At 45.2% G+C, this 20,959-nt stretch overlaps 1 protein-coding gene across 3 annotated transcripts; it reads left to right on the top strand.

Moving 5' to 3' along the window:
- Positions 1 to 54: 54 nt before the first annotated feature.
- xpot (exportin, tRNA (nuclear export receptor for tRNAs)) lies at positions 55 to 20,915 on the top strand. 3 transcript variants are annotated; one of them, XM_034296737.1, is made up of 26 exons: positions 55 to 233; positions 1,307 to 1,472; positions 2,653 to 2,735; positions 3,298 to 3,354; positions 5,250 to 5,319; positions 5,489 to 5,707; positions 6,744 to 6,928; positions 7,575 to 7,743; positions 7,912 to 8,148; positions 9,873 to 9,953; positions 10,304 to 10,342; positions 10,666 to 10,728; positions 10,814 to 10,938; positions 11,397 to 11,541; positions 11,686 to 11,805; positions 12,003 to 12,097; positions 13,716 to 13,785; positions 13,942 to 14,180; positions 14,352 to 14,637; positions 14,806 to 14,995; positions 15,518 to 15,634; positions 15,893 to 16,008; positions 16,168 to 16,215; positions 17,425 to 17,496; positions 17,585 to 17,641; positions 17,742 to 20,915. In XM_034296737.1, the coding sequence occupies exons 2-26, from the start codon at positions 1,383 to 1,385 to the stop codon at positions 17,766 to 17,768; spliced, it is 3,000 nt and encodes a 999-aa protein (XP_034152628.1). In that variant the 5' UTR covers positions 55 to 233; positions 1,307 to 1,382; the 3' UTR covers positions 17,769 to 20,915. The 3 variants fall into 3 exon arrangements, with proteins under 3 accessions (XP_034152628.1, XP_034152629.1, XP_034152630.1); XM_034296738.1 differs by lacking the exon at positions 9,873 to 9,953; XM_034296739.1 differs by lacking the exons at positions 55 to 233; positions 1,307 to 1,472; positions 2,653 to 2,735; ... (1 more) ...; positions 5,250 to 5,319; positions 5,489 to 5,707 and adding an exon at positions 5,717 to 5,771.
- Positions 20,916 to 20,959: the final 44 nt, after the last annotated feature.

Raw genomic sequence — 20,959 nt, 5'->3', positions numbered from 1 at the left:
ACATATTTTCCATTAAGGTAATTCAAAGTTTCATTAATACATTCATTTTTGGGGAACTTCTTCCTGTGGTCGTGACCTAACGAAAACGTGACGTTGCCCATTTCCGTTCAATCGACACGCCGCAAGAAAACCCCTGTGAACTGTTTGCCGAACTTAACGACAGAACTAGAAGAGATTTCTGGAGAATTCTTTACTATTCGGAATACACCAACGGGCGGACGCAATGAGATAAGGTGAGTACCATATATATGCGGTATATCCATTTACTTTTGCATTTATTTTGTCTAGCGGGCCTCGGAATCTTTCACGGGAGCGTTTTGATGGAACACTGAGGCAAAACGTGCTGATGCGCAAGGAAAATTACCCGGCCGAAATTAAAATATTTTGATAATATATGTAATGATTAAAATGTGAATTCTGTATTGATTGTTGTTGCATTTTTAGGTAACCTAAGTTAGCATTGGAGATAACTAAGGATAGGACCAAGCCACCACTTAATGCGGTGTACAGTATAGCACTGACAGTGTCACAACTTTTTTGTGAGGAGTGGCTAACGGGAGAGACACTGTCGACCGGCCAGCGATCGAGTCACTGTTTTGTTGTGGGCTAGTTACATTTAAGAACATTAAGTTTGCTAACTAACCTAGCTATGTTTTCTAGGAATTGTCTCCCATTTCCTCGGTATTTTCAATCCCCACCGTACAACTGCTACCTGCCGTTAGCCAGCAGTACTCGGGAACGGGCATCGTGCGAGTCACAATATTGACTCCATATTGCATCATTTTGATTATGCGTAATGATAGCGGTGCGTTTATGATGATGATCGTTAGTGTTGAGAGACCAGTCGCAGGTCTTTTTCTCTGTCATAACTTAGGTATTTGTTTTGACTCAGCCGTGGTCGCTGTGTGTTACACAAACAACACCGCCCCCATACACACATATAGACACACACACACACACTGTCGTACTACTAGTCCGGTACTGTTGTTCACTGGTCCTAAGTATGTCCGGTAAGCTGCTACTTAATGAACAGCCCCAGCACCATGGATGTGTACATGTTTTTAGACAGCCACGTGTGTCTACTGTACCACTTGGCATAAGGGGCAATTTGGTAACTTCCGTTTTTTTGTTAATGGTTTGCATAGATTACCATAGGTTTCAAATCTGGCGGTGTAACAAATCCTTTAAATTTTTTCGTAGTATGTAATGGAGGTGCAGGTGTAAATCCGGAGCAGCTTGCAGGGGACCTTCACATGGTCCCAGGCTATCACATAATCTTATGTCTCATCTCCCTCTTGTTGTGTAGATGTGTTTGGCCTGCTGGAGGGCAGCAGTGGAAGACCGAGAAACGACAGTGGAGCTCATCAGTGACTAACCATCTCATGGCCTGTCAGTCCGTCTCCATTATTGACATGGACGAGCAGGCCTTGTTGGGACTCAACCCCAATGCTGACGCGTGCTACAGACAGAGGGTAATTTACACCAAATACAGAGTTTGTATGTGTACCATAGCCTTTATAGATGAAAGCATAGCTTTGTTGAAATCATCCTACATTTCAATCATTATGGTCAGGTCCCATGAACAGAGATCATGTTCAGACTCTGCTTAAAATCAAATCCCACGTTCCATAAAATGACTTATAGATTGTTTTCCAATCAGTGCAGTATATTCAATATTAAGTGGTGTAAAAGTATAAAAAGGTAAAACCACTTGAGAAAGTAAGCTATATGTCATATATTTTATCAATACTAGGAGGTTTTATGATTACATATCCAGAGAAAATGCACATTTAGATTTCCAATTAGCCACCACAAGTGTTGCGGTCACTCCGTTCTAATATCTTCTCTAGTAATTTATCATTTTTGTATAATGAGATAAAAACACACACACACACTAGCTTTTAAAAATATATTAGGGTTTTTATACTTTCTATCCCCACTGTCTGTTAATAGAGGAGAGACTTGCTGAAGAGCAGTGAGTCTCCTCTCCTTGTCTGTCTCCTTGCTCCTCCTCCTCCTTTTCACCTTGACTGTCTCCGCTCTCCTCCTTTTCACCTTGACTGTCTCCGCTCTCCTCCTTTTCACCTTGACTGTCTCCGCTCTCCTCCTTTTCACCTTGACTGTCTCCGCTCTCCTCCTTTTCACCTTGACTGTCTCCGCTCTCCTCCTTTTCACCTTGACTGTCTCCGCTCTCCTCCTTTTCACCTTGACTGTCTCCGCTCTCCTCCTTTTCACCTGGACTGTCTCCTTGCTCCTCCTTTTCACCTGGACTGTCTCCTTGCTCCTCCTTTTCACCTGGACTGTCTCCGCTCTCCTCCTTTTCACCTTGACTGTCTCCGCTCTCCTCCTTTTCACCTTGACTGTCTCCGCTCTCCTCCTTTTCACCTTGACTGTCTCCGCTCTCCTCCTTTTCACCTTGACTGTCTCCGCTCTCCTCCTTTTCACCTTGACTGTCTCCGCTCTCCTCCTTTTCACCTGGACTGTCTCCGCTCTCCTCCTTTTCACCTGGACTGTCTCCGCTCTCCTCCTTTTCACCTGGACTGTCTCCTTGCTCCTCCTTTTCACCTGGACTGTCTCCTTGCTCCTCCTTTTCACCTTGTCTGTCTCCTTGCTCCTCCTCCTTTTCACCTTGACTGTCCCGTCTCTCCTCAGGCGATTGCATACTTCGAACAGTTAAAGGAGTCTCACGATGCATGGGAGGTGTGTGCAGAGGCCCTGGCTAAATCTGTTTACAGGTGAGACTCGCTACACTAGGGGACTGTAGTTTACAGGTGAGACTCGCTACACTAGGGGACTGTAGTTTACAGGTGAGACTCGCTACACTAGGGGACTGTAGTTTACAGGTGAGACTCGCTACACTAGGGGACTGTAGTTTACAGGTGAGACCCGCTACACTAGGGGACTGTAGTTTACAGGTGAGACCCGCTACACTAGGGGACTGTAGTTTACAGGTGAGACCCGCTACACTAGGGGACTGTAGTTTACAGGTGAGACTCGCTACACTAGGGCTAAAATCTCCCCCGGGCTAAAATCTCCCCCGGGCTAAAATCTCCCCCGGGCTAAAATCTCCCCCGGGCTAAAATCTCCCCCGGGCTAAAATCTCCCCCGGGCTAAAATCTCCCCCGGGCTAAAATCTCCCCCGGGCTAATGTGCAGTGTGAACTAATTCATTTTTGCGGGTCTGTGAGTGCTACCCAGTCATGTTCTGGTGCCTCTAACTGACTCTGTTGCACTGGTGAATCTGTCAGTCGGGTGCCTGGCTGAGCCTCCATTTTAACGATGTTGTTGTTCCTCTCAGTGACGACCATGTGAAGTTCTTCTGCTTCCAAGTCCTGGAGCACCAGATCAAGTACAGGTGAGATGGGGAATGGAGGCTGGGTAACTGTTGTTCTGCATCTGATAGAGGAGGGCTGTTCATGACCTCCGTAGCCCAAGCTCTTCTCTGTCCTTGTGACCCAAGAGTGAACCCAGTTTCCCCCTGATGCTAGGAAAGTATAGTCCCTGCCTATGTACTGACCTATGCCCTTGTTCTGACACTTTTTCTTGCTGTTTATCTTGTCACTGTGTTTCTGCAGCTACTTTAAATATTTCCAGTAACATTGGTCTTGTTTTTTTTCTACCACTGATTCTGCTTACCAGTTCATGGGGTAGCTTTGAACTGACTGTGCTTCTACCAGAGTCATGTGGTTATTCCACTTATTATCTACAGTGAGGGGGGAAAGTATTTGATCCCCTGCTGATTTTGTATGTTTGCCCACTGACAAAGAAATTATCAGTCTATAATTTTAATGGTAGGCTTATTTGAAAAGTGAGAGACAGAATAACAACAAAAATATCCAGAAAAACGCAAGTTATACATTTAATGAGTGAAATAAGTATTTGATCCCCTCTCAATCAGAAAGATTTCTGGCTCCCAGGTGTCTTTTATACAGGTAACGAGCTGAGATTAGGAGCACACTCTTAAAGGGAGTGCTCCTAACCTCAGCTTGTTACTTGTATAAAAGACACCTGTCCACAGAAGCAATCAATCAATCAGATTACAAACTCTCCACCATGGCCAAGACCGAAGAGCTGTCCAAGGATGTCAGGGACAAGATTGTAGACCTACACAAGGCTGGAATGGGCTACAAGACCATCGCCAAGCAGCTTGGTGAGAAGGTGACAACAGTTGGTGCGATTATTCGCAAATGGAAGAAACACAAAAGAACTCTCAATCTCCCTCGGTCTGGGGCTCCATGCAAGATCTCACCTTGTGGAGTTGCAATGATCATGAAAGCGGTGAGGAATCAGCCCAGAACTACACAGGAAGATGTTGTCAATGATCTCAAGGCAGCTGGGACCATAGTCACCAAGAAAACAATTGGTAACACACTACGCCATGAAGGACTGAAATCCTGCAGCGCCCGCAAGGTCCCCCTGCTCAAGAAAGCACATGTACAGGCCCGTCAGAAGTTTGCCCATGAACATCTAAATGATTCAGATGAGAACAAAATCAAGCTCTTTGGCATCAACTCAACTCACCGTGTTTGGAGGAGGAAGAATGCTGCCTATGACCCCAAGAACACCATCCCCACCATCAAACATGGAGGTGGAAACATTATGTTTTGGGGGTGTTTTTCTACTAAGGGGACAGGACAACTTCACTGCATCAAAGGGATGATGGATGGGGCCATGTACCGTCAAATCTTGGGTGAGAACCTCAGCCAGGGCATTGAAAATGGGTCGTGGATGGGTATTCCAGCATGACAATGACCCAAAACGCACAGCCAAGGCAACAAAGGAGTGGCTCAAGAAGAAGCACATTAAGGTCCTGGAGTGGCCTAGCCAATTTCACTCAAAATGCAAATAAGAATGTTGACATGTTTTTCAGGATTGTAGTTGTTGTTATTCTGTCTCTCACTGTTCAATTAAACCTACCATTAAAATTATAGACTGATCATATCTTTGTCAGTGAGCAAAATCAACAGGGGATCAAATACTTTTTCCCCTCACTGTAACATCAGTAGACTGGGCTTTGGAGGATGGATGAGATGTTTTGGGTAGTTGCAGAAAGTGAATTTAAATATGAAAAGTTGGCACTTTGAAATACCATGGTCAGTGGGGTGAGTATATACTTGCATTTCCAGAATCCGACACATATTTCTCCGCCAAGTGCAAATTTGCGATGAAATAGCGATGTTGTGTTTTAAGTGTGAATACAAAATGTGTATTGTTAGGTCTGAATATTGTGTGTGTGTGTGTGTGTTGCAGACATGGAAGTCTCAATGCTGCCCAACAGCAGTTGATCAGAGAGACCCTAATGAAGTGGCTACAGTGTCAGGTGGGTGTGTCTTTCTGAAAAATAAAATGTAATCAACACCACTCTGTTTTTGACTAATCAAATATTTATTTAGCTGCTTGATAAATTAAAAACATCCTCATGTTAAATAATGGTCAGCCTTCATTGAATGTGAACCTAATTGACATGATCGTCTCATCCTCCCGTCCAGCTGATGAACACCCAGGCAGAGAAGCCCTTCATCAGGAACAAGGCAGCGCAGGTGTTTGCCCTGACCTTCGTGATGGAGTACCTGACCCACTGGCCCAAGTTCTTCTTTGATATTTTGTCTTTGGTTGGCCTCAACCCACATGGGGTGGACATCTACCTCAGAACTCTGATGGCCATCGATGCTGAGGTGGTGGACAGGGACATTGTACACACTGCTGAGGTGAGGACAGGGACATTGTACACACTGCTGAGGTGAGGACAGGGACATTGTACACACTGCTGAGGTGAGGACAGGGACATTGTGGACACTGCTGAGGTGAGGACAGGGACATTGTACATACTGCTGAGGTGAGGACAGGGACATTGTACACACTGCTGAGGTGGTGGACAGGGACATTGTGGACACTGCTGAGGTGAGGACAGGGACATTGTGGACACTGCTGAGGTGAGGACAGGGACATTGTGGACACTGCTGAGGTGGTGGACAGGGACATTGTGGACACTGCTGAGGTGGTGGACAGGGACATTTTGGACACACACTGCTGAGGTGGTGGACAGGGACATTGTGGACACACACTGCTGAGGTGAGGACAGGGACATTGTGGACACACACTGCTGAGGTGGTGGACAGGGACATTGTGGACACACACTGCTGAGGTGGTGGACAGGGACATTGTGGACACTGCTGAGGTGGTGGACAGGGACATTGTGGACACACACTGCTGAGGTGAGGACAGGGACATTGTGGACACTGCTGAGGTGGTGGACAGGGACATTGTGGACACACACTGCTGAGGTGGTGGACAGGGACATTGTGGACACACACTGCTGAGGTGGTGGACAGGGACATGCTGTTAAACCCTCTGTAATCAGAGTGTGAAATATACAATGAAATTTGGTGGGGGGTGAACTTTTTCTCCAGGATATATATCCTTACACAATCTTGCTGGTTTATCATAATTTATGCAGAATGTAATGGATTCATCATCTACATCAGCTCATGGGTCACGAACCGCACAGCAACCTTTATAGTCAGGGTCACCAACAACGTGTCCTGGAGGAAAACTGGCAGCAAGTCAGACAAACACATTACAACAGCAGGCCACAACTTCTGCTCAAACACAGACCCACACAATACCAGAACCAAAGACCCTATCAACATGCCAAAGAGGTAGGATGATGTGGCCCATGAAGAAACATTCAAAACGTTCTAGCCACTGACTGTGATATTTCCATTTCTCTGCCTCCATCACCAGGAGGTTCGTAGGAACACTTTGATCAAGGACAATATGAGGGAACATGTGATCCCCAGCCTGGTGGAGTCCTGGTACCAGATCCTAGGGGCCTACCAACAGTCTCACCCAGAGATAACCTGCCAATGTCTGGAGGTGGTGGGGGCCTATGTCTCCTGGATAGACCTCAACCTCATCGCTAACGACCGGTACCGCTCTCACACCCTTTTCATACCTTGGTTTTTTATTTCTAGAAAAACAACGAAATTGGATTAGCAAAATGGGGTCCAATGAAATCGGGGGTTGTGGTAAATACTGACAGAATGCCAGGGAGTTTGTCATTTTATTAAAAATGGAAAAACTGAAAAAACTAATGTTCACAGATCATTTTAATGACACTCAAGTCCCATAATTTGAGCCCATGGGTTAGGGTTTGAGTCAGAGCAAGAAACAAGCTACGTAGTGTTCAGAGTTCCTCTGCAAAAATAAGAGAACTTGCCAGAAGGACAACCATTGTGATGGTAATTGTATCAATCAGAACTCTTTAAGAAGGAAGTACAGAGACGAAATACTCTCGGCACAATTAACAGTTCATTAATTATTTACAAATAAGAGACGCGTCAAACGCTTACAAACATAATCGTCCGAAGAGTCTCTGCCGTAAGACATGAACAATCCGTTAGAAGGGTGTGGTTGTTGCCCAGATTGATGTGCTACCAAGACAATGCTGGAGAGGCCTCCACAGAAGCCTGTGAATATCTTTTAGTGGCCCAGCGAAACCCGACCGAATGTGAAGGGGTCAGAGTACTATCGGATGGCGTTTAACACCTAAATATCTTCCTGTTGGATTTGTAGGTTTGTGAACTTGTTGCTGAGTCAGATGTGTGTGGAAGACCTGCGAGAGGAGGCCTGTGACTGTCTGTTTGAGATCGTTAACAAAGGCATGGACCCCACTGATAAGACCAAGCTGATAGAGTCCCTCTGCCAGGTGCTGCAGTCTGCTGGCTTCTTCAATGTGGAGCAGGTAGACACACACACACACACACACACACACACTTAAATGTCTAAGGTCCCATTTCCTCCAGTTTTGTGGATGGATGTGAAACTCTTTCCTGTCAGGAACAGAAATTGCCTCCTAGTTTCCTGTTTACTAGTGTTTCATAGTAAAACTGTCCTGTCTTGGCTCCATCAGGAGGAGGATGTTGACTTCCTTGCTAAGTTCTCTCGGCTGGTGAATGGCATGGGCCAGTCTCTGGTTCTGAGCTGGACTAAACTGGCCAAGAGCGGGGATGTGAAGGTTGCCGCGGAAACACTGCGTGCACTGGAGGCCAAAGTTCCGCTGCTCATTAAGCTGTTGGTTCACGAGGATGATGACATATCTGCTAACATCGTAGGGTTCTGCTACGACTACCTGCATGTCCTCAAACAGGTGAGCCTGTTCTTTACTGCACTGCTACTTTAAGGGAGATTCTGTTTGGCCCCTTTTTCCTTGCAGGGCTCTTGGTAGAAGTGCACTTTAAAGGGAATTGTGTGCTATTTATGTTGTTTTAGTGTCACCTTAAGTGATGACCCATCTTTCAGAGGTTTCTAGAAGGAACTAGTTCACCACTGTATAATTTGCTGAATTCTTTTAGTTTTGGTCTAAGCACTACACCCCAGATTGCAGTCATCAAAGTTTGATGAAAGTTCATTTTATTTATTTGAATCAGCTGTGTAACTGTGGGGCAAAAACAAGTAAGCCTCTAGATCTGGGCTGGCCGATCCGACCTGGGGTGCCAAAACGCTGAAACCCCTGGAGAGTTGAAACAACTAGCAGACAGAAAAGAAAAAAACTCCAGGCCCAGAGTTCACTATTGTGATCTTTTACAGGTGTAATCCGTTGAAGTAGAATAACTAGAACAGGTGTAACTTGTCAGACCACGGACCTTTCACCAATGGGCCTGTTGGCTCTACTACTTGTTCGGTGTAAATTAGGGCTGTCAAAATTCCTCAAATTACGTTCGAATATTCCCTTTAAAAAAAAACACGTAATATTCAAACTATTCGAACATCTGGTTGCACATTACGTCAATAACAAGACAAATGAATACAAAGAGACATAATAGACTACCTGTACAAGTAGTTAAGTTTAAACATAGTTGAGTAGTTAACGGTTTAAAAAGAACAACAATAAACACATTTTGAATGCTGATCAAGAGTTTTGTGCAAGCAATATAAGGTCGCGACTATTGTCCCAAATATAGCAGGCTTCATTCAGTGATTGAAACAAGTATTAACATTAATTGAAGTTTCACAGTTGTAGAGTATCCAGTAGAAGTAGACGAATATCTTTCAAACTAACCTTTGTTGAGCTGAAATGAAGACAGATTCAGCAACTGCATGGCCTATTTCTCGCTTAAAATGTTTTCAGAAACACGTTTCAGTGAACTATTTTTGTAAAATACGAGATCGTATTCTCAACGAGCCGCCATGACACTGTTGAAATTCTCGAGTAGCCAGACCCACATCACGCGTTCATCCAATCAGCTGCTGGTCAGGGGCGTGGAGCATCAACCATGGCTGTATGATGTCGCGACACCACGCTACAGTTGTGTCAGACATGGATCTGTACCGTCAGGCGCATTAGCGCGCCCACTCGCAAAGCAGACAGCCAGACAACCTCTGCTACCGCGAATGTTTTTTTCCAATAAAAAAAAAATATATATAATATTAATATTCACCTTCGAAATTTGTTTTTTCAAACTATTCAAATATAAATTTGAATTTAGAATATTCGTTGACAGCCCTAGTGTAAACTTTTGTAAATCTGCTTAGAGATGCAATCTGGGCCTTTTGCGAATAATAAAACAATGAAAACCTCCCATTCTGGTCTGGATGTGTGATGTTGTTTATATGAGCAGAATTTGGAGTCCTCTTCCTACCTCCGTTAGCCATGAATTACCAGGTCTGAAATGGGGTTGTTTTCATGTTGGCACCAAGTACATAGTTCACCAGGTCATCAGTGGGAACAGGTTTTGACTCGACAATGCCACTTGTACAACCAGTGGACAAAAATCCCAGAATGCGTCTTGGAGAGGGGAGTGTCTGTAGAGACTTGATGTGTGGCTGTAGACAGGATGTCAACCTGTGTTCATCTGCTTCCTCTTCCTCAAGGGGTCAGAGTGGCAGTCTAAAATGCTTCAGGTAGGGCGAGGAGAACAGGAGGCCGTTGAGGAGTACTGGGAATCTGACAAGGTGGAGAACACTGTCCACCTTAAGTAACCCAAGACCTAAACATCATCATTATCCCTGATCACAGCTGAGGGTTGTTCCAGAAGGGAAAAAACTGGCTTAAATACTCTGAGAGGATGTCCACCTTTTGTATTATAACTATTGACTGGGCACTGTATTATTGACTTGACAACCTGCAATACATTTGGATGTAGTTTTTCAAATCTGTCGGGAAAATTAAGAGATCCTTTCGTCTGGATTTCAGAGTAAACTGGCTAACCTAATCCTGTGTTGTGGAACAACCCACAGCTTTGAGCTGGAGCTCCTGTCATTTTTGGTTTCATAATGATGACCTCTCATGTTGTCTCTTACAGCTTCCTCTGCTTACAGACCAACAGAAAGCAAATGTTGAGGTGAGATTTAACTAAACACTCTGGGTTTCTTTCTCAGTCACAGATTAGACCTGGTCCTAGATTTATTAAGTGGAGAAAACGGCTCCATTCATTCTGGCAGTAGCACACAGTATAACACACAGTGGGTTTTAGCCAATAAAGCAGCAAACATGGTAAAACACAAGATTTATAACAACATCAAAACACAAAATTAAGACCATGTTTGAAAACATTAGCAAATTCTGCTGGAGCCCTTCTAAAATCTTTGTTCTTAATCAGGCTAAGTCTGTGCTGGAAGCTGACCCCTTGGTTTGTGAACATGTTGGAATTCACTGTCTCAACAGGCCATTATGCTGGCAGTAATGAAGAAACTGACCTATGATGATGAGTACAACTTTGACAACGAGGTAAATCACCCATCAGGCTGATTTTAAAAAGGGTGGAGGAAGTTGAGGTCCATTCTCACCGGTTTTTCTTGCTGTCTGTCTCCAGGGGGAGGATGAAGCCATGTTTGTTGAGTACAGAAAACAGCTGAAGATGCTGTTGGATCGTCTGGCACAGGTCTCTCCTGAACTACTGCTGGAGGCAGTCCGCCGGGTCTTTAGCAGCACCATGCAGTAAGACATGACTCACACACTCCACCACGCAGCAGGGCGCGACATACACACTCCACCACGCAGCAGGGCGCGACATACACACTCCACCACGCAGCAGGGCGCGACATACACACTCCACCACGCAGCAGGGCGCGACATACACACTCCACCACGCAGCAGGGCGCGACATACACACTCCACCACGCAGCAGGGCGCGACATACACACTCCACCACGCAGCAGGGCGCGACATACACACTCCACCACGCAGCAGGGCGCGACATACACACTCCACCACGCAGCAGGGCGCGACATACACACTCCACCACGCAGCTGGGCGCGACATACACACTCCACCACGCAGCAGGGCGCGACATACACACTCCACCACGCAGCAGGGCGCGACATACACACTCCACCACGCAGCAACATGACAAGTCAGTCACCAATGTCTGTGTGTGTCTGTGTCTGCTTGTGTAGAACATGGCAGACTGCTTCATTCATGGAGGTGGAGGTGGCCATCAGGCTGCTGTATATGTTAGGGGAGGCCCTGCCGGCATCTCATGGGGCTCACTTCTCTGGGGACACGGCCAAGACTTCCACCCTTCAGGACATGATGAGAACGGTGAGACTCTGGTCCAGTCAGTGGAGGGAACTGAACCTCTACGGCCCAGTCCTCCAACCACCCCTTACCCAAACCAAAACATGTTTAGAAAAAGGCTAGTTGCACATTGGTTTTGCCGCCTGACACCGTGTTGTCTCCTTTCAGCTGGTGTCCTGTGGGGTTAGCAGCTACCAACACACCTCTGTGGTGCTGGAGTTCTTTGAGACGGTTGTCCGCTACGATAAGTTCTTCCTCGTGGAACCACAGCACATTCCTAATGTCCTGGTTAGTAATGCAGTCAATACATTAATAGTCCTGACTAATGTGACGACTGGCTGTGTGTCGGGGGACGTCGCGTGGTGACTGGCTGTGTGTCGGGGGACGTCGCGTGGTGACTGGCTGGTTGTCTGGAATGCGACTGGCTGGCTGTTTGTCGGGGGATGCAGTGTGTTGACTGGCTGTGTGTTGGGTGTGTTCTCCAGATGGCGTTTTTGGACCATAGAGGCCTGAGACACAGCAGCCCTAAGGTCCGCAGCAGAGTGGCCTACCTCTTCTCACGATTCGTCAAGACGCTGCAGTAAGTCTATGAATTCAGATCAATCTCCTGTTATTATTCTGTTAATGTGCACGCTGTTGTTAGATGACTCTACTGGTCACCGTACACGCTGTTGTTAGGTGACTCTACTGGTCACCGTACACGCTGTTGTTAGGTGACTCTACTGGTCACCGTACACGCTGTTGTTAGGTGACTCTACTGGTCACCGTACACGCTGTTGTTAGGTGACTCTACTGGTCACCGTACACGCTGTTGTTAGGTGACTCTACTGGTCACCGTACACGCTGTTGTTAGGTGACTCTACTGGTCACCGTACACGCTGTTGTTAGGTGACTCTACTGGTCACCGTACACGCTGTTGTTAGGTGACTCTACTGGTTACAAGGGGACAGTGTTACTTATAGTTAGTGATACATGGAGGATGTCTGACATGAAAAAGAATGTCTCCCTCTAGCTAAATAAATGTTCACGTGATCTTCCCTGAACACCTGGGAAATAAGATAGACCCACTAAAAATTATTAAAACCAGACATTATAGGACCCTCCACTACATATAATATAACCCTCCCCAGGCACGCCTAGTTCAACCGGAACACAATAGAACGTTATTGCCCTCTTGGTCGCCCACGTGACAGGCTGTGTCGTTAACCACTACACCACAGAGCTCTACGTTTGATGGGTGTCAGTATAGCCTCGTGTCTATGAACAAATCTTCTTTTGTCACTTGCTGTTTTAACAGCTAATTGGGCATTCGTGAATAACATTGATACAGTTAAACTGACTGTTTTTTACTAAGTTTACCTCCACCACAAAAAGCGTCTATGTACGCTGTTTACCACTGGCCGTTTTAACAGCGTATTAGCCAGTAATAAGCTTTACCGGTATCTACTAACTTACTGGAATAGTAATAAGAACTGAGCAATTGCAAGCGAGTCTGACAAAGCTATTTCATTTCATGGCATAAGAACATACTTTTTTCTTTCATTCGTGAATGACATTGATATAGTAACTATCAATAAAGGGGACGATAACTAACTTTTTCATCAAGTGAAACGACAAGAAAATTGTGGAAATGAAATAAATAAATGTCGTTGTTCACAATAGATTTGAACTTGAGCCTTCCACGTGAGAAGGCCTCCACCACAAATTAACTCAGCAAAAAAAGAAACGTCCCTTTTTCAGGACTGTGTATTTCAACAGTAATGTTGTAAAAATCCAAATAACTTTAAAGATCTTCATTGTAAAGGGTTTACTGGAGGTTTTAGCCAGCGAAGTTTTCAAATAATTCATAATGTGTAATGTGTACTGCTTTGCCTGCAAGGAGATACGAACTTGTGACCTATAGTTTGCAGGTCCACTTCTCTAACAACTACGCTATTTAACAAGGGGTAGTCACTCACCCACCCACCTACTCACCCACCCACTCACCCACTCACTCAGAGACATTCGCTCTTAGCCGGCTCCACTTACGCGGTCCGGCAGAAAAACATGACCCTCTGAGTGCTAATTATAGAAATTGCAGCCAGTCCCTAAACTCGTCTATTAACTGGCTCTGGTTGCACCATCATGTTATGGAAAAACCGGCTCAGGGTCATAAAGGAAAATGTCTGTGTGTCTCATCTGAACACTACTCTTGACAGTAAACACATGAACGCCTTCATTGAAGACATCCTGACCAGAATACAGGACCTGCTGGAGCTCGTTCCCCCTGTAAGTACCCTAAATGCCATCCCATAATACCCAACGCCAGCCTGGTGTTGCACGTTGTTCACCAAGTCATCTGGTGATTCAGCACCACACCAAAGCTCTCCGATTCTGGGTGGTTGTGTCGGTTTTCTGGGCTGTGATGCAAATGACCCCCCCCAGGAGAACGGCGTCCCCGCACTGTTGACCAGCGATGACCAGCTGTTCGTTTTCGAGACGGCGGGGGTGTTGGTTGTCAACGGAGAGGGTCCGGCGGAGAGGAAGCAGGCGTTGATGAGATCCCTGTTGATGCCGTTGACTGACGCTTTCCGTCTGCTGCTGGCCAAGCTGGCTACTGAGAGGGAGGAGGAGAGGCAGGCCGTTCTGGCCGACTGCCTGAGTCACGCCGTGGGCTTCGCCAGGTAAACACCTGACCGTCCAATCAGGAGACCAGAGGGGGTCATCGCTGCTTTCCTCTCTGGATGGCCACCGTCCGGTGTAGCATTCCAGGATTCCCATAATACAGCTCCCAGTTGAATCCAACCAACTCGTTCTCTCTCCTCGTCCCCTTTTGTCCCCCCCCCCCCCTCCAGTCGAACCAGCAAGGCGTTCAGCAACAAGCAGACAGTGAAGCATTGTGGGTGCACTGAGGTCTACAGGGATTGCCTCCAGACCTTCCTGCCTGCACTGAGCTGTCCTGTCCAGAGGGGGGCGCTACGCAGCGCTGTGCGCTCCTTTCTCCACCGAATGATCATCTGTCTGGAGGAGGAGGTCCTGCCCTTCATCCCTGCAGCATCAGAACACATGCTGAAGGACTGCGAGCCCAAAGACCTGCAGGAGTTCATACCCCTCATCAGCCAAATCACCGCCAAGTTCAAGGTACCTAACCTTTGACCCCTAACACCCAATATCAGCCAAGTTCTAGGTACCTAACCTTTGACCCCTAACCCCCTATGTCTGCTAAGTCTAAGGTCTTCATACTGTAAACAGTAAGTTAGCTTTTCTCTTGGTTGTAGTCTTGACGCTCTCTCTGTGCTTTATCTCCAGAGCCAGGTGTCTCCGTTCCTGCAGCAGGTCTTCATGCCATTGGTCCTGGCCATCTTCGAGGTGCTCGGCCGGCCTGCAGAGGACAACGACCAGGCTGCAGCTCTTGAGAAGCAGATGTTACGGAGGAGCTACTTTACCTTCATTCAGACCATCGCTTCCAGCGGGATGAATGAAGTCATGGCGAGCCAGGGTTAGTGGATGAGCCGGGGTTAGTGGATGAGCCGGGGTTAGTGGATGAGCCGGGGTTAGTGGATGAGCCGGGGCTAGTGGATGAGCCGGGGCTAGTGGATGAGCCGGGGCTAGTGGATGAGCCGGGGCGAGGGGATGAGCCGGGGCGAGGGGATGAGCCGGGGCGAGGGGATGAGCCGGGGCGAGGGGATGAGCTGGTTGAATTAACACATTCTCATTTACAGCAAAAATCTGTCTTGCCCAGGAACAGAACAGTATATTTTTCGGCTCACGATTAGGTCTCGTTGTTATTTAGGTCTCGTTGTTATTTAGGTCTCGTTGTGCCTTTGAGCAAGGCGCCTAACCCTAATAACTTGCGTAAGTCATATCCAATTGGAGCATTGTAAAGGACAAATGTTTCTGGGACCAGTCAGAGCTATCAGAATGTATGGTTGTTCCACGAATGAATGGGAAAGCCAGATCCACACTCACTGTGGAGGAGGAACTATTTTCCTTCTGGGTCCTAACTGCGATCCGTCCCCAGGGGTGGAGAACATTGAGCGGGTTCTGTTCACCATCATCCAGGGAGCCGTGGACTTCCCCGACCCCATCGCCCAGAAGACCTGCTTCATCATCCTCTCCAAGCTGGTGGAACTCTGGGGTGAGGACTAGAAAACAATACCTGGTGGTCCTTCTAGACAGGACCAACTGCTCTGGAAACCTTCAGATACAATGTTGTTTGTCTTAGACTGGCTTTTGTTTACTAGAAACTAACAGGAAGTTAATAGGCTGAAATGATAAAGGCACCTTGATGAACTTGTCCAATAAAACATGTTTCTACAGTTTCCATAGTTGCGATAATACATTCAGCTTGCAATGTATTGATCTTTGAATAAATGTATTATTATTTCTTTATCAGGAGCTAAAGACGGGATGGTGGGCTTCCCAGACTTTATCTATAAACACATTGTCCCAGCATGCTTCCTGGCTCCACTCAAACCCACCTTTGACCTGACGGATGCTCAGACTGTGCTGGTGAGTTCCTGACATGTCCTTAATGGCTCCACAGGGCTGCGATACGCTGTACGTACAACATAGTGCCTGTGGGTGGAATCAGGGTGTGTGAGCCGCAAACTTCACGTTCAAGGAGAGAATATTGGGATAAAAGACTTCCCTGTTTTGTTTTTTTCTCAGACATTGTCGGAGTGTGCACTCACCTTGAAAATGATTCATCACAAAAGGGTAAGCATTACGTTGAAAATGATTCCTTTCAAATTGGTGTTCAAATTTGCAGACATTTTGTTCCTGTCTTCAGTTGATTTTAATCAATCAATCAAATGTATTTATAAAGTCCTTTTGACATCAGCAGTTGTCACAAAGTGCTTTTACAAAACACAGCCTGAAACCCCTGAAAGGAGCAAACCACAACAGTGTTGAATTTCAGTGGCTAGGAAAAACTCCCTAAGAAGGCTGAAATTTAGGAAGAAACCTAGAGAGGAACCAGGCTCAGAGGGGTGAACAGTCCTCTTCTGGCTGTGCTGGGTAAACATTCAAAATACAAGTTATAATAATTAAATATAGGTTGAGTCCCTATTCTAGGTACAATTAGAAGGCCTGCATCTTGCGATCTAATGTTCATGCAGATATGTATGGCTGGATAATTTCAGTAAGGCAAGTAGGAGCAAGTCCATTTAATGCTTTATAGGTTAAAATCAGCCCTGACTCTAACAGGCAGCCAGTTTAACGAGGCTAGTACTGGAGTAATGTGTTACATTGTTTTAGTTCGCATTTCAGTAATATAGAAGTAACAAAAGCATGGGTTCGTTTTTCTGCATCAGTTTTTGATAAAAAGTTTCTGATTTTTTCGAAGATGAAAATAAGCGACTCTTGAGCCATCAAAGGAGAGGTCAGGGTCAAGGGTAACGCCAAGGTTTCTTACAGTTTTTTGGGATACAACCATGCAACCGTCGAGGTTCACAGTGAGATCTGCTAACAACGCTCTTTGTTTCTTGGGTCTTAAAACAAGCATTTCTGTTTTTCTTGAGTTTAAAAGCAAGACGGTCTCTGTCATCCACCTCCTTATATCTGAAACACATGCTTCCAGAGTAGCTAATTTTGGGGCTTTCTCCATGTTTAATCTAAATTAACAACTGTGTGTCATCAGCATATCAGTGAAAGTTGACATTGTGATTCTGTATTACATCACTCAGAGGCAGCATATTATAGTGAGAACAATAATGGGCCCAGAACCGAGCCTTGAGGAACACCCAAGCATACGTTTGATTTATCAGAGGACATGCCATCCACACATACAAACGGACATCTTTTAGATAAATAAGATTTAAACCAGGCTAGAACATGTTTTTGCCTTAATAGTAACATGTTGATCTTGGTCTGTCTCTGACCTTTGATGAATGCATAAATTGTCATTTTCTACTTCCTGGTCTGCAGGGTCATGAGTTCATCCAGTACCTCCAAACAGAGTACCTGCCTTCTCTTCAGGTGTCCCCTGAAATCACACAGGTACTTTCCATTCCGACTGACCTGGTCTATCATGTCTGATCTACTTGAAAATACACCGAAACCTTCCATCTTCTTCACTTTCTTCTAGGAACTGTGTCAAGTGCTTCAACAGCCAGACGTCAAGGTCCTCAAAAACTACATTAAGGTACGCTCTCAGACTGTATCAGTTGGTAGCTTACCAGCTCTGTGTTACCAGTAATTAATGTTCGCTGTGTAACCTACAGTTCGTCCCTCTCCCCAAACAGGCCTTCTTTCAGCAAGCAAAACTGTAAATAAGAACCGACGTGGAAGGATTGAGAGGACGATGAAAAGGGTCCAGTACTGCTCACTCCTGACTGACAGGGCTTCGGGGCCGTGGCACTATGAAGACAACGGCATAACCAGGCAGGAGGCCAAAGGACACAAGTGGTCAGGGCGAGGTCACTGTGGGGTGGCCACCCCCCTCAACCTCTGACCCAATTAGGGAGGTGCTCCACGTGGATTGGCACACTGGTTAGCTAAAGGATGTTTAATTGGTTGGAATGTCTCTGTTAGAGGAGTGTACACTGCCAGGAGGTTCTGATTAGAATATTCAGGGATTCAATGGAGGAAACCCTGAACTCTGATCTTTACGTTGCCTGGTTACCTCCTAATTACTAGGATGTGAGGAACATTATAGGTTCATCAATTTAACATTATAGTTCATTGATTTCTCTTTTTACATCATCATGATTGTTTTTTTTATTTAAGTGGGTGGTTCAATAGGACATGGAGCTTTTTCTCTGACCTGTAAGTTAATACTTTGGAAAGAAAGGCTGAATTGATTGGCATTTTTATTGATTTTTATGTTATAGACAGAATGGGCTGGCTGGATTGGATTTCTTTTCAGTTTGAAGTGTCTTCCAGGACTTCTCAGTGCAGTTGACAAGGCCCTGGTTTATTACACGTTTTATTTGTTCTGTTGTCAAATCCTAAACAGCATTCATATGTCGGGGGGTGGGGTGGGGGGGGTTGCTGATCTGGGATCAGTTTGTCTTATGAATAACTGGTCAAAGCTGATCCTGTAACCACACTAGATAAGAAACTTTGAACTTTGAAAACAGGCCCTGAACAATGTCCTTGTCCTCTGCCCACATTCCCTCCCCCTTATGGAGTACCTGTTATTTTACAATGATCCGTCGCTGTTTTCTGGTTCAGATTTACTATTAACATCTCATCTGTATCGTGTGCTGCTGAGGGGTTTAATTAACGATTCAGAGTTGAGATACACTTAGACTAGAATTGTTCATTTTGTTGTCAATGAAAGACGAGTAGATCTCACCTGTGACTCAGCCTGTGATCCACAGTGGAAATCCACTTCAATGTTGTCATGTTTAGAATGCTCTCAACTGGAAACCTTTGAACCTGTTTGTTTGGCTGTTTGATTGCTTTGCTGTTATCACATGTTGCTTTCAGAAGGAATTAAGAAAATTACCAGTAGTGGAACAAAATGTAAATATTAAGTAAAAAAAGAAAAGGAAAAAAAAAAGAATAAGATGTTAGTTGTAAATAAGAGTTTCATGGTTTAGCTTTTTTGTAAAAATAAAAGTATATTCCTTTCTGAAAATAACTAATGCAAAAGACTAACAAGTCTATTTCTATTGAGGCACCGCTATAAATATAAGACCTGTTTTTGAACAGGCCAAAACCAGCCAAATACATTTCATATCCACATACTCATGAATGAGGAGTTATTTTTTGGTTGTTGGTTTCCTGCCTGTTTAACTGCCCTGGAGTCTGTTGTCCTGTCCTGTAAATATATTTTTTTGAATCAGCCAGATGACTCCCATGTTGGTGGTAGCATTACAAATTCCACCCTATTTTCTATTTGGTACACTCCTTTTGGGTTTCATTTGGGATACTACCCTTGTGTACTTCATGCTGTGGTCGTACCTAACCGATGGTGAAAGTACCTTTCAGTGTTCCTCTAGTCCCCTCACAGTCTGTTACTCAACAGAATTTTACCAAGTATTCAAATTGTGATTGTCCTCCCACATTAAATAAACACCCATACTGTCCTCCACCCACATTAAATAAACACCCATACTGTCCTCCACCCACACTAAATAAACACCCATACTGTCCTCCACCTACACAAAGTAAACACCCATACTGTCCTCCACCCACATTAAATAAACACCCATACTGTCCTCCACCCACACTAAATAAACACCCATACTGTCCTCCACCCACATTAAATAAACACCCATACTGTCCTCCACCCACATTAAATAAACACCCATACTGTCCTCCACCCACACTAAATAAACACCCATACTGTCCTCCACCCACATTAAATAAACACCCATACTGTCCTCCACCCACATTAAATAAACACCCATACTGTCCTCCACCCACATTAAATAAACACCCATACTGTCCTCCACCCATACTGTCCTCCACCCACACTAAGTAAACACCCATACTGTCCTCCACCCACACTAAATAAACACCCATACTGTCCTCCACCCACACTAAATAAACACCCCTATCAGGGTTCCTTTTGGGAATAAACACCCATTCTGTGCTCCACCCTCACTAAATAAACACCCATACTGTCCTCCACCCACACTAAATGAACACCCCTATCAGGGTTCCTTTTGGGATGCAGGCTGTTGTTCTGTGGGCACTGGGTCACTTGACTCCTGCCGCATTCCTCAGCACATGCTGGCAGACTTCATGATTGGGGTTTCTCTGTGAAAGCTCTCTGCATCCTGGCATTTACAAACTGAAACACCTCACCAAGTAGTCACTCCCCATGTCCACCCTCTAGAATTAAAGAATCAAACTCCCCATGTCCACCCTCTAGAATTAAAGAATCAAACTCCCCATGTCCACCCTCTAGAATTAAAGAATCAAACTCCCCATGTCCACCCTCTAGAATTAAAGAATCAAACTCCCCATGTCCACCCTCTAGAATTAAAGAATCAAACTCCCCATGTCCACCCTCTAGAATTAAAGAATCAAACTCCCCATGTCCACCCTCTAGAATTAAAGAATCAAACTCCCCATGTCCACCCTCTAGAATTAAAGAATCAAACTCCCCATGTCCACCCTCTAGAATTAAAGAATCAAACTCCCAATGTCCACCCTCTAGAATTATCCATTCAAATCTCCACGGGCCAAACTCATCCTCTCCTACTGAACAAGGAATGTTTCAGACCTGGGGTACCAGGGGTCTGAAAATAACCAGGTAATCCTTCTGCTACCAGGTTGAGAAACTAAACCAATTTATAGCTAATTTACCTACATCAAGTATGTATTGTCCAACAACAGTATGCACATTTAGGATATTCTGATACATACCGAATGAGTAGATTTGATCATTCTTGTTTGATATGTCTTAAACACTTGATTTGTTTATAGTGACATTAAAAATCATTGTCTCTTTAACCAATAAAGTGTCTACTAACCCATATCTTGAATAATTACAACAATCAATCAT

This window comes from Esox lucius, chromosome 14 (genome assembly GCF_011004845.1).
Source record: "Esox lucius isolate fEsoLuc1 chromosome 14, fEsoLuc1.pri, whole genome shotgun sequence".
Taxonomy (NCBI): Eukaryota; Metazoa; Chordata; class Actinopteri; order Esociformes; family Esocidae; genus Esox; species Esox lucius.
The sequence above is the reverse complement of the archived record's forward strand: the minus strand, read 5'-3'. Positions and strand labels throughout refer to the sequence as shown.

What these genes read in the sequence shown, in the direction of transcription:
- xpot (XM_034296737.1), top strand. Translation starts at nt 1,383, where the DNA reads ATGGCCTGTCAGTCCGTCTCCATTATTGACATGGACGAGCAGGCCTTG. An exon ending in AGTACTGGGAATCTGACAAG is followed by an intron (nt 9,954 to 10,303) that starts GTGGAGAACACT and finishes TGTCTCTTACAG; the next exon opens with CTTCCTCTGCTTACAGACCA. An exon ending in TTCAGGACATGATGAGAACG is followed by an intron (nt 11,542 to 11,685) that starts GTGAGACTCTGG and finishes GTCTCCTTTCAG; the next exon opens with CTGGTGTCCTGTGGGGTTAG.